At 36.7% G+C, this 12,150-nt stretch overlaps 1 protein-coding gene across 1 annotated transcript in view; it reads left to right on the top strand.

The window, feature by feature from the left end:
- HEATR5B (HEAT repeat containing 5B) overlaps positions 1-12,150 on the top strand; it is a 107,655-nt gene that overhangs the window by 19,283 nt on the left and 76,222 nt on the right. The window contains exons 9-16 of the mRNA XM_008069132.1: positions 1,434-1,589; positions 2,053-2,303; positions 3,958-4,069; positions 5,283-5,435; positions 6,670-6,769; positions 7,108-7,217; positions 8,706-8,869; positions 10,094-10,269. Of these exons, the coding sequence (XP_008067323.1) occupies positions 1,434-1,589; positions 2,053-2,303; positions 3,958-4,069; positions 5,283-5,435; positions 6,670-6,769; positions 7,108-7,217; positions 8,706-8,869; positions 10,094-10,269 (1,222 nt within the window). The remainder of the gene's footprint in view (positions 1-1,433; positions 1,590-2,052; positions 2,304-3,957; positions 4,070-5,282; positions 5,436-6,669; positions 6,770-7,107; positions 7,218-8,705; positions 8,870-10,093; positions 10,270-12,150) is intronic.

The following is a 12,150-nucleotide window of genomic DNA, read 5'->3' as shown; positions in this document are numbered from 1 at the left end:
TTTTTGTTTTATTGTAGAGATGAGGTCTCGCCAAGTTGCCCAGGCGGGTCTCGAACCCACGGGTTCGGGCAATCCACTCACCTCAGCCTCCCAAAGGCGCGAGATTACAGGCTGAGCCACCGAGCCTGGCACAATATAATGTTTTTATATGTTCTATATTATATGTTAATTCACAATGCAAAAAGTAAGAAAGTTTTTATTATTATGGAAAGGTTGTTCATCTCAATATCCAAGATTATTTATTTGATTTTTTTTTTTTAAATCCTAAAACTAGAGTTAAATAGAATGATGTTTATTGGGGATTTATGGGCCAGAATATATTTGCAGTTACTAATTTGGCAAGGAATCTTTAGTTGTTTCATGTCAAATACATTTCAGTTCCATTGGAAATTAAAAGGTGGGAGTGGGGCTAGGCACGGTTGCTCAAGCCTGTAATCCCAGCACTTTGGGAGGCTGAGATGTGTGGACTGCCTGAGCCCATGGGTTCGAGACCCACCTGGTCAACTTGGCGAGACCTCATCTCTACAATAAATCAAAAAATTAGCCGGGCGTGGTAGTGCGCACCTGTAGTTCCAGTTACTTGGAAGGATGTGGCAGAAGGATCGCTGGAGCCCAGCAGGTCTAAGCTGCAGTGGCCGGGAGTGTGCCACTGCACTCCAGTTTGGGCGATGGAGTGAGACCCTGACTCAAAAAAAGAAAAAAAGGAAAGGTGGGAGCGGGAGCAGCAAAGCTGTTGGGAACTTTTAGGAACATTCCAGCAAGAAGTTCTAAAGCCACTTTCCTTATAGATCCACTTTCTGGTCAGTAATTTGACTATTATGCCTTCCATATATTGGTGTACTTGAAATAAGAAAGTAATAATAAAGTAGTAATAGCTGCTAATATTGATGGAATGTGTATTGGGGGCAGCCTTATATTAAATGCTTATGTACACTGGATTTCTCTTTTTTAAAATACTTACAACCAACTTCAACAGCATGTCTGCACTGACTTTTTCATCATCACAGCACCCTTCAAGATGGGCATGTAAGTTCTTCAACAGAAGAGGAGCTTGTGACAGAAAGGTGGAGCATGTTGTCCAATGTCACACAGCTACCATGAGTGGTGGAATTAAGACTGAACAAAGTCTTCACTCCACAGAGTCTTTGTTTTGTACTCTATCGATTTCTGTGCTTACTAAAATTAGGTTGTGTTCTTCAAAGCAGTCAAATATGCACCTCAGTATATATTTAGCATCATCCTAAAGTAATTAAACACTACTTCAAAATCAATTCATTGTTTAGTTATGCAAGTTTTCCATTGAGACATAAGTACACAGAGCTCTCCACACTCAGGCATCAACTGGTATGACTCAAGTCATAAATTGGGTAGATTAGAAAAAGCATAACATAATTCAACTCATCCACATCACAGACATGATGTTGTGTTTTCAGAAGCAGTAGTGAATGATACCAGTGGTGAAAACAAAGCTGGCGCAGCAGATATCGCAGCAAGCCAGCATGTGATGGTCTGTGCCCTCCAGGAACTTGGGAGCCTGGTGCAAAGCCTGAATGCCACTGCATCCCCTCTTATTCAGGAAGCGTCTATAGGTATAGTGTTCAGTTACTTGCTGGCATATTATTTCACTCTCTTCGGTGTGATTGATATTTAACTCCTGATTAGTTGGTTATTGTAATTAGCAGTTTAGATCATTGGGGTTTTTTTTTTTTTTTTTTTAAGTTTAGACTCATTGGGAATGTTGAATTAAATAGTTCAAGTTTTGGAAAACCAGTCAAAAACAGTCATGGTAATTGCTTCTAATAATTGACTAAAATTTGTTGAAGACTGTCATTTAATTTTACCTCAATATTTATATTTTATTAGATTAATTGCATTCTTGGAAGAAAATGTTTCTTTGAAGTACTCTATTGCTTATGAGTAATATATGTGGTTTTTGGCAGTTATGAAACCATGTGTGTGAAATCATGGTGATTATTGTGTTACCCATAGTCTTTTAGTTTCTGAAATCATTTGACTTCATTCGAGAGTCACAATTGAGGATTTCTTTTTTAGGACTTTTGGAGATTGTGACTTCAGTGCTGCTTCATCCGAGTATGGCTGCTCGACTTGCTGCTGCGTGGTGCTTGCGCTGTGTGGCCGTGGCTTTGCCTTTCCAGTTGACACCATTTCTGGACAGGTGTGCAGAACGGCTCAACAACCTGAAAACTTCACCAGAAGCTGTCAGTGGCTACAGTTTTGCAATGGCTGCTTTGTTAGGTGGAGTTCATCAGTGTCCTTTGGGCATTCCTCATGCCAAAGGAAAGGTATGGCAAAGATCCCAGATTTGTGAATGCTGTCTGTCACATGGACTTGATTCTAGAAAAACACTGCTGTATTTAATGTTGAACTGGGTGATCAATGGGAGCTTTTCTATGTAAATATAAAATATAGTGTTTGCTAATATGGGATTAAGAGACCCTAATTATATTTTGATACTTAATTCTGGTACAGGAATAATAGGTTTTGTCTGGGTGTAGTAGACATGTTATAATTTGTTTTAGAATTTAAAAACCGCTTATGGTGATTATTTAAAAATTAGAGCTTTTCGTTCAGCTTTTAGAAATAAACATTCACATTGCTATATTCAAAGATGTCAGAAGAATATGCTATTGCCATATTTAGCATTTCAATCATGCTTCATAAAAATTGAGTGGTTTTAATAAATTGGTTACTTTTTTCTCCTTTTTTTCTTACTTTGCTTTATGCTACTATCATGATTTCTTCTCAGGAATCCCGAAGGTTTATATAAATACTGTTTTAAACTTTATATAGGTAGATTGGGGCTAGACTTAAATTTTTATTTTTTTCTGGGACACGAGGCCCAGCTCCATTCATATGAGTTCTGTGGCTACTACTGGAATCCTGACTTCCATCTCCCCTTGTCATATTGGTGCTTCCTCATTGTTTATCCTTCTGAAAGTCTCTTTCTCCCATATTCCTCACATCTCTTTCATATTTCACATTTGCTCAGAGACCCGTAAGGACTACTCAGTACTCAGAATAAAATATAATCTTCTTTGTCTGGCAAACTGTTATCTCATAATTTGCCTTCATTCCCCCGTTCATTCTAATTTCTCGCTGCTCTACTCAGACTAGTCGGCTTGCTGCCTTCCCTTGCCTTTTCCAGCCTACATGCCTTTGCTCTGCTAACCTCTTATATTCGAATTTCATCCTCCCTCTTATTTACCTGTACCAAACTTAAATCTATTTGATTGGAGGCCTCATTCAAGTTCCATCTCTTATATGAAATCTCTTCTGACTAATTAGTCTATATTAGCCTTTCCCTGTAGATGTTAATACTGCAAAGTATTCAGGACAGTGCTAGTTTGTGTAACCACTTAAAAAGTACTATCATTTTTGGTGCCATTATCCTATATTTTAAGATTTGTTGAACTCCTCTTATAAGAAGAGTCATTAAGCTAATCTTATGAAATTTATGGTCTTAGAAAAGACACAGAAAAAACGGGAAGTAGATTATTAAGTGGGAAGTAGGAAAAATGGGAAGTGGATTTGTTTTATGATTAAATGACAACAAAGTAGCATAATTGCTGTATTAATTTATTTAATCCTCTCAAGAATGAGGTGGGTATTCTTGTTATTCCCATTTACATTGAGTGAACTGGGGCAGAGAACTTATGTTGTCCCAGGTCAGAGTTGGTCAGTGGCAGTTGGCATGTGAATCCAGGCAGTTCAGCCCAGAGCTTGTCCTCAACCCCTATGCTGTCCTGGGCCTGCTTAGAGTCACCAGAGCAGTCGAGACTGAGTAGCTTTTCATGTGCCTCTTTGAAAACGTGCTGACAGCAACTATTCCACAAAAAGACAGCTTCTTTTTTAATGAAATAATGCTAGTTATTTGTTTTCTTATTTGATTTCTTTAATTTATTTAAATTAAAATTCAGTTCTAAACTTCTCTTGCAGATGGTAGTTAGTATTGCTGAAGATCTTTTACGAACTGCTGCACAAAATAGCAGGCTGTCTTTACAGCGCACCCAAGCTGGATGGCTGTTACTTGGAGCACTTATGACCTTAGGTACAATTATATTTAAGTAGGATTTTGTCTTATGCTGTAACTGTCAGTAGACCCTAAAGCAAATTTAATTTAAAAGGGTCAAACTTTACATTCTAGACTTTCAATGAGGTAAAATGGTAAAGATGTTTTCCTCGTCATGTGGTGGGAGATGTCTCTTTTTGGTACTTTCTGCTAAGTACATTTGTTGAGAAAGTTGGTAGCCAAGTTTTACCTTTGCCATCAGAATAACCATCATCTACTTGATTAACTGAGTGATAATCTAAGGAGATGAAAACATGGGGAGCAAATTCTGTCTCCTAAGAGAAGGAGACATAATTTAGTAGAGTGGTAGAGACCCATATAATTGGTATTGTTGGTGTCACTTTTTTGAGATAGTGCTTCACTTCCCCAAGTGCTGTGACAGATGTGCGAAACAGGCAAGGGTTAGCATTGTGCACAGCACAGAAGTGTGTATTACCATTGTAATGAGGCATGTCTACTTTTTTAGCTCACATGTTTAACTGCTGCTATAAAAAGTGCACATGTGTGTACAATGAAGTTACAGTTCTAAGCATCTATCTACCGGAAATTACACTTTGACCTAGCTTTCTTTTCTAAAGAAAATAAAAAGTAGTAACTCTTTTCCAGAAGTTTATGTTAAGTATGTTAAGTGGTATGTTAAATGAAATCCTAGATTCCTGGTTCTGAATATATTGCTTCTTCATAAAACTAAATCAACTATATAAATTGCCCCCAAAATGGAAGAAAAAAAAATATATGTATGTATTCTTACATATATATGTAAGTGTGTAGGAGTGGATATATCTCTTTATGTATGTATGTGTTTATAAAAAAAGACCTCATAAACTGTGTCCCAGGCATATTGTATCATAGGTAATATGTAATCCCCCATTCTGAACATAGCTGGGTAATTTTTAAATTGCTTTTTCTGTATTTGTTTTCTGTTTGGATGCTAAAAATATTCCTACTTTTAAAGTGAATATATATATATATATATATATATATATATATATATATATATATACACATATATATATTTAACTCACTAGATAAAACACAATTTGAAAATAATGTAATTTTAGAGATAAAATCAGTGAAATGGCAGAGATATCATTAAAGCTTGTGGGGCTCGTCATAGTCTTTGACTTCTGTTTGTAATATATGTTATATATAGTATGTATATATGGTTTTATATTCTCATTTTCTTGATTAGGACCATCTGTTGTTCGTTACCATCTGCCCAAGATGTTGTTATTGTGGCGGAATGTTTTTCCTCGTTCCTTAAAAGAATTGGAGGCTGAGAAGGCTCGAGGTGATTCTTTTACATGGCAGGTGACTTTGGAAGGTCGTGCTGGAGCTTTATGTGGTAAGAACTGGAAGGATTGTGCTTTCCGAATATTTTGATATTACTAAAATATTTGTGAAGTAAAGGAAAAATTGCTATTTTAATTTAATTTTTATTTTTTTTATTTGGGATCTCACTCTGTTGCTCACATTGGAGTGCAGTGGCACAATCATGACTCACTGCAACCTCGACCTCTTGGGCTCAGGCAATTCTTCCACCTCAGCCTCCGGAGTAACTGAGACTACAGGCACATACCACAACACCCGGCTAATTTTTTTTATTTTTTATGGAGTCAAGTTCTTAGGCCTAGGCTGTTAATTTTTTTAACTGTATAATGATAAATTCATAGACTTTTAGCTTTGATAGAAACTTTATAAATGACTTTAGTTTTCTAATTTTGTAATAAAAACATAGCGAGACTGAGAAAGTGGTTAGAGTTGGTAAGACAAGAGCTAGAACCCTGGCCTCTTATTTCCCTTGTGACAGTCTTCATCTGTCAGAGAAGCACTGAGTCACCACGTAAGGAATTCAGGATTACCAAGCTTATTGAGTTTGCAGTTCACCTTTTCATCATAGAAAAACAGCTATTTTTTCACATCATTGTCAAATCTGCAAGTGTTAATACATTTTTCAGACATGTACATTACAGAAGTTACTGATAGAGTTGTTTTTGTCTGCAAGTTAACAGCTTACTGGAAAGGCTCAAGTTTCGTTTCATTTAAGAGCTGGAGTGACAATGGATGTCCCTGTTCTTTTTTGGTTTATCTCAGGGTAAGAAATGCTTCTTTTTCCAAGCTGAGAGAGACCTAAACATTTCATCTTAAGGGCGACCAAGTGAGGGGTCAGCTTCACTCCCACACATCTTGGAGGTGTTTTAGTCTTGGCTCTGCTGCTAAAAGGCCACAGATGTTCCTTCTCACTGGACCATTTTGTTCACTCCTGGATCTGGCTTCACATTTCCTTCTTTGTAGTTATCTGAATTTCTGTGGGGTTATAGCCCTCTCAGTTCCCACTCACAGAAATCTCTCTAACAAATATGTTTCCTCCTCCATTTCTGCTGTCCACTTTTTCCCTAGCCTTTTCTTATGACTTTTTTGTGTAGTTGCTGCTGGTTTCTCTTTTGGTTTGACGTGGTTTCAGAGCCTTATATTTTATAATAATAATTAAGAGTTATTATTACCTTAAGGTAATTTTATAACCTTATTCATGTTCACAAAAGCTGCTCCAAATGTGTTTTTATTTTAATTTTGCCTAGCCATGAGAAGCTTCGTTGCACATTGTCCTGAACTCCTAACTGAAGATGTGATTCGAAAACTGATGACCCCTATTGAATGTGCCATGACCATGATGTCACAGTAAGTAAGCAACTATGGCAGTTTCATAACTTACTTTATATATTAATAAGCATATTTATGTAATTTTCAGTTGTATTTTGTGCTTCCTTCTAGAATTGTATAGAAACATATAGAACTTTATTTTTGTAAAATGACTTTAAAATGTGCAGCGATGGTATAGACTGAAATAAAATTATATTTTGAAATGTTTCTGTTACAGTTAAGATCACAAAATAAATCAAACTGAAAATGGAATACTTATCAATGTAGTTTGATAGTATATTGGTACATTGCTTTAAAAGTTTACAAATAACAGTTATTCTGGTAAACTGATAACACCTTTGTTTTTGGTATTTTAGCATTCCATCTGTAATTAAAGCCCATGGAGCTCATCTGAAAGCCAGTGCTGCAATGGTCCGTTTACGACTTTATGATATCTTGGCTTTGTTACCTCCAAAAACTTATGAAGGTAAACAAAATTTGCAATATTTAATAAAAATTATTTTTTACAATTCTTCACAGTTTTGAAGAGTTTTAACCAAGGGTCTTCCACCAACCATGGTGCAAAGGAAGTCCACCATTTACTTCTTTTCATGTAAAGTAGCTAACACTTGTTGAGTACTTACTGTGTTCCAGGTCCCATTCTAAGACCTTGGCATGCATTGTCTCTTTTGACTCTAAGCCAGCTTATGAGGCAATTAGCCCCGATTTACAGATGAAGAATCTCATAGAGAGAAACAGAGTAATTTGCCATCTTAGAACTTGTAAGTGGCAGAGTTTGAAGGCAGATTCAATTGATTTATCTTCAAAGTCTGTGCTTTTAATACTGTCCTAAATTGCTTTATATATTGTAATATCACCAATAATTTAAAGACTTGGAGGGAGAAATAAAATATCATATAAAATTTTAATAGTGAAATAGACCATTGATTTTTGTTTAGTACAAACATGCCCAAGTATTTTGGTGTGCTCCTTTCAGTGTTTGCACATTATTGGGCAATGAATAATAAACAATAATCATTTTACACATAATGAACTTAAACTAAAGGACTGGGCATGGTGGCTAATGCCTGTAATCCTAGCACTTTGGGAGGGTAAGGCAGGAGGATCACTTGAGGCCAGGAGTTTGAGGTTACAGTGAGCTATAATCATGTCACTGTACTCTATGAGATAGGGTCTCACTGTGCGCAACAGAGTGAGACCTTATCTCATTTAAAAAATATAATGAAGCCAGGCTCGGTGGCTCAGCCTGTAATCCCACACTTTGGGAGGCTGAGGTGAGTGGATTGCCTGAGTCCGCAGGTTCGAGACTTGCCCAGGCAACTTGGGGAGACCTCATCTCTACGATAAATCAAAAAAATTAGCCGGGCATGGTAGTGCACACCTGTAGTTCCATCTACTTGGAAGGCTGAGGCGGAAGGATCGCCAGAGCCCAGCAGGTCGAGGCTGCAGCAGCCACTGCACTCCAGTCTGGGTGACAGAGTGAGACTCCAATTCAAAAAAATAATAATAATAATGAAATAAAGGATTTTTTCTCTTTTTTGGTTATTCTAAATAATTTGGGCTAAAAACATAATAATAAAAAAGGAGTAGTATTATTATATATTAAAACTAGCATTGGCTAGGCATTGTGGCTCACATCTGTAGTCCCTGTGCTTTGGGAAACTGAGGCAGGAGGATTGCTCTGAGGCCAGGTGTTCAAGGTTACAGTGAGCTGTGATTGTCCTACTGTACTCCAGCCTAGGTGACAAAGTGAGACCTTGTCTCAAAAAAAAACCCAACAAAAAAAGATAGAAAATAAAACCAGCATTAAAATAGTTAATATAGATTTTTTAAAAAGAGAACAGAGTTTTAATTATTCTATTCCTATTTAACATATTGCTGCTCTTCGTAGGCAATGATTGTGATCTTCATAAAAACTATTCTTTTTTATCTGATCTGAGGTTTTGTTTTTTAGGATCTTTCAATGCCCTCCTTAGAGAACTGGTGGCAGAATTCACCTTGACTGACAACTCAGCCAACACAACTACTTCCCTCCTCAGATCCCTCTGCCATTATGATGACAGTGTTCTTCTTGGTTCCTGGCTTCAGGAAACTGATCATAAATCAATTGAAGACCAGGTAGTAAACCATACAGGGAAATAAAGGACAACTTAATGCAAAACAGTGGTCCTAGTACACATTGCCACTTAAAAAGAAAGTATTGTAGACTAAGGTTTAATTTTCATTGACATTTTCTTAGCCACTTGCAGATGGCATTCTGGTAGATAAACAGTGAAAAAGGTGAACAGGAATATATAGAATTTTGCAAATTATCTTTATTCAATATTTTTGTATTTAGATACCTTTTGATAGCTGTGGTTAAGATCAGTTTTGTTTTGTTTTGTTTTGTTTTGTTTTTGAGTGGGAGTCTCACTCTGTCACTCAGGCTGGAGTGCCGTGGCACACTCACCGCCACACCAGTGTCGACCTGCTGGGCTCTGGTGATCCTTCCTCCTCAGCCTTCCAAGTAGCCGGAACTGCAGGCATGCACTACCACGCCCAGTTAATTTTTGATTTATTGTAGAGACAAGGTCTCACTAAGTTGCCTGGTTGTAACTGACTTTTTGGTTATTGATGCTTGCTTTTGTTTTTGTTTGTTTTGTTTTGTAACAGGTTGGAGAGGAATGATTGGGCTGAAGTTTTAGAAACTTTTGCCCACTGGATACATTGTTTCTTATGTACTTTTTAAAAAGAAGACATAATATTCTCTTTTAAATAACTTTTGGTGGTTTCAGTTATTGGTAACATTGTTTTGTTCACACTTTAAGGTGGGCAGGGTCAAAATGTTTTAGAATGAATAAGACTTTTCTTAAATTGTTTAAGGTGTTTTTAATGATTTTTTAATGACAGAATTGTGTTTGTGTCTGTTTTAAAATTTTCAAATCCAACGTTTTTTGCTGTTGTTGCCTTTTCTCCTTTTTCTCCTGCTCTATTCTTTTTTTTTTTTCTTTTTGAGTCAGAGTCTCACTCTGTCACCCAGACTGGAATGCAGTAGCATGATTATGGCTCGCTACTCACCTCCTGGGCTCAGGCAATCCTTCTGCCTCAGCCTCCCAAGTAGCTGAGACAATAGGCATACGCCACCACAGCTGGCTAATTTTTTAATTTTTTTATAAAGTCAGCATCTCACTATATTGCCTGGGCTGGTCTGGAACTCCTGGGCTCAGATAATCCTCCTGTCTCGGCCTCTCAAAGTGCTGGGATTACAGGCGTGAGCCACTGTGCCTGGCCTTCTCCCCTGCTCTAGTGTTCATGTCCAGTACTTAGTAAGTGGATTTCCTAAAGTGGATTTCACTCTTGCAGCTCCAGCCAAACAGTGCGTCTGGAAGCGGGGCTCTGGAGCATGATCCCTCCTCTATTTATTTGCGAATACCTGCTGGAGAAGCTGTTCCTGGTCCTCTCCCTCTCGGAGTCTCCGTCATTGATGCCTCTGTGGCTCTTTTTGGTGTAGTGTTTCCTCACGTTTCTTATAAACACCGGTTAGTATAAAGTCAATCAGGTAATGTTAGTTAAATATAAATTATATTCAAGCAGTAGATTTTCTCATCCCAGTTGACTCTGTAATAAAGTGAGTTATTGCATAAACAGTACTCCCATAAATTTACTAACATAAGTGGCACATACATGATAAAATAAATTGCACATAAATTTCACATAATTTGAAACTGTATTTAAGATATGACCCTGAGTACTAGCGTGTGGTATACATTGTATTGTGGACTTTGTATTGTACAACACAATTTTCATCATAATATTTTGCTTGACACTTCATAAGTAGGTTTTGACTATGCCTTCAATTAGAGATGTCAGTTTGCTAAGTCTGTTGTTTTTGTTTCTGAAGACATAGATGAGTAAGAAGTCTCTTCCCTAATAACATTTGTCTGTGGGATGGTTCAAGTCTAGAACTAGGGAAACTAAGGTCATTGGTTCTTTTTTAATAAAAGCATTTTGGTTTGCTATATTCTATATCCATAGACACTATCCCTAGATTTAGTAGGTATGTTGCATATTTAATGCTTTCCCAAAAAGAAAACAAAAATGGATTAATACAAGACTTTCACGATAACTTTAAGACACATGTGTCTTAAACATATTGTTGGATTTGTATGTAAAAGATAATATATCTTTAAATATGTAATTTACTTGATTAATTGTTTTTTAATTTGGGGAGAAAAAGTTTAAATATGAAGTTTTACTTTACTCAGATATCTTTAAGAACATCTGGTTACCACGTAAATGTTAATGACTTTAAAAGTGAAGGAATCTTATAAATCATCTACTTTAACGTTTTTGTTATAAATCTAAGGAAATCCATATCTAAGAGTTTTGCATTTGCTCAAAGTTATACAGCTAGTTATGAAAGCTATAACTGAAATCCAGGATTGTCTTAACTCTGTATGTTCACTTTTGTTGAATAAGGTGAAGCAAAAATAAATATATTCTATTAAAATACAAAAATAGGGAGGGGAGTACACCTCATCAACAAGGGTACCTGTATAATGAACATTTGTATAGCTAACCCTGACTCGTACCCCACATCTTTAAAATAGAAAATTAAAAAAAGAAAAAGAAAAACATAAAATACAAAAATATAATAAATTGCATAAGTATCCAACAGTAGGGGAATGGAATGAGCAAATAAATAATGGAAAGTTCATAGGCTGGAATTTTTTTTTATAATGATGATGTCTTGATATTAGAAAATGCTCATACCGGGCTCCGTGGCTCAGCCTGTAATCCCACGCCATTGGGAGGCTGAGGTGAGTGGATTGCCTGAGCCCGCGGGTTCGAGACCCGCCTGGCCAGTGAGACCTCATCTCTACAATAAATCAAAAAATCAGCTGGGCGTGGTAGCACATGCCTGTAATTCTGGCTACTTGGAAGGCTGAGGCAGAAGGATCACCGGAGCCCAGCAGTTCAAGGCTGAGGTGGATGGGAGCGGCCACTGCACTTCAGTCTGGGCACCAAAGTGAAACTCCAACTCAAAAAAACAAACAAACAAAAATCATTTTTATCATATCTACTTTAGGGTCTGATAATAGTGTATTTAACTTTCATTAATGTATTTACTTTAACAATCTCTGTACAAAGACTAACCAAATATAAAATTTTATATTAATAAAGGATACACAATGTCCTGATAACAAAAATCCAAAATTGCTTCATAGTTATGATATTTACAGGTCACGTAAATAAAATTGACTAACAAACCCAAATATGTGTGGTTGCAATTAACTACTTTCCACAGACAGTAATTTGAAAACTTTAAGAAATTCTCCATCATATTTCACATTCCAGGATTCTATCATGACTTACTCAAATAAAGGTATCAAATTTACACTTTGATTGTATTGTGTGTG

The sequence above is a fragment of the Carlito syrichta genome, unplaced genomic scaffold (assembly GCF_000164805.1).
Source record: "Carlito syrichta isolate Samal-C Ts95f unplaced genomic scaffold, Tarsius_syrichta-2.0.1 Scaffold311830, whole genome shotgun sequence".
In the NCBI taxonomy this organism is placed as follows: domain Eukaryota; kingdom Metazoa; phylum Chordata; class Mammalia; order Primates; family Tarsiidae; genus Carlito; species Carlito syrichta.
Note: the sequence above shows the minus strand (reverse complement) of the source record. Positions and strands in the feature narration are given on the sequence as shown.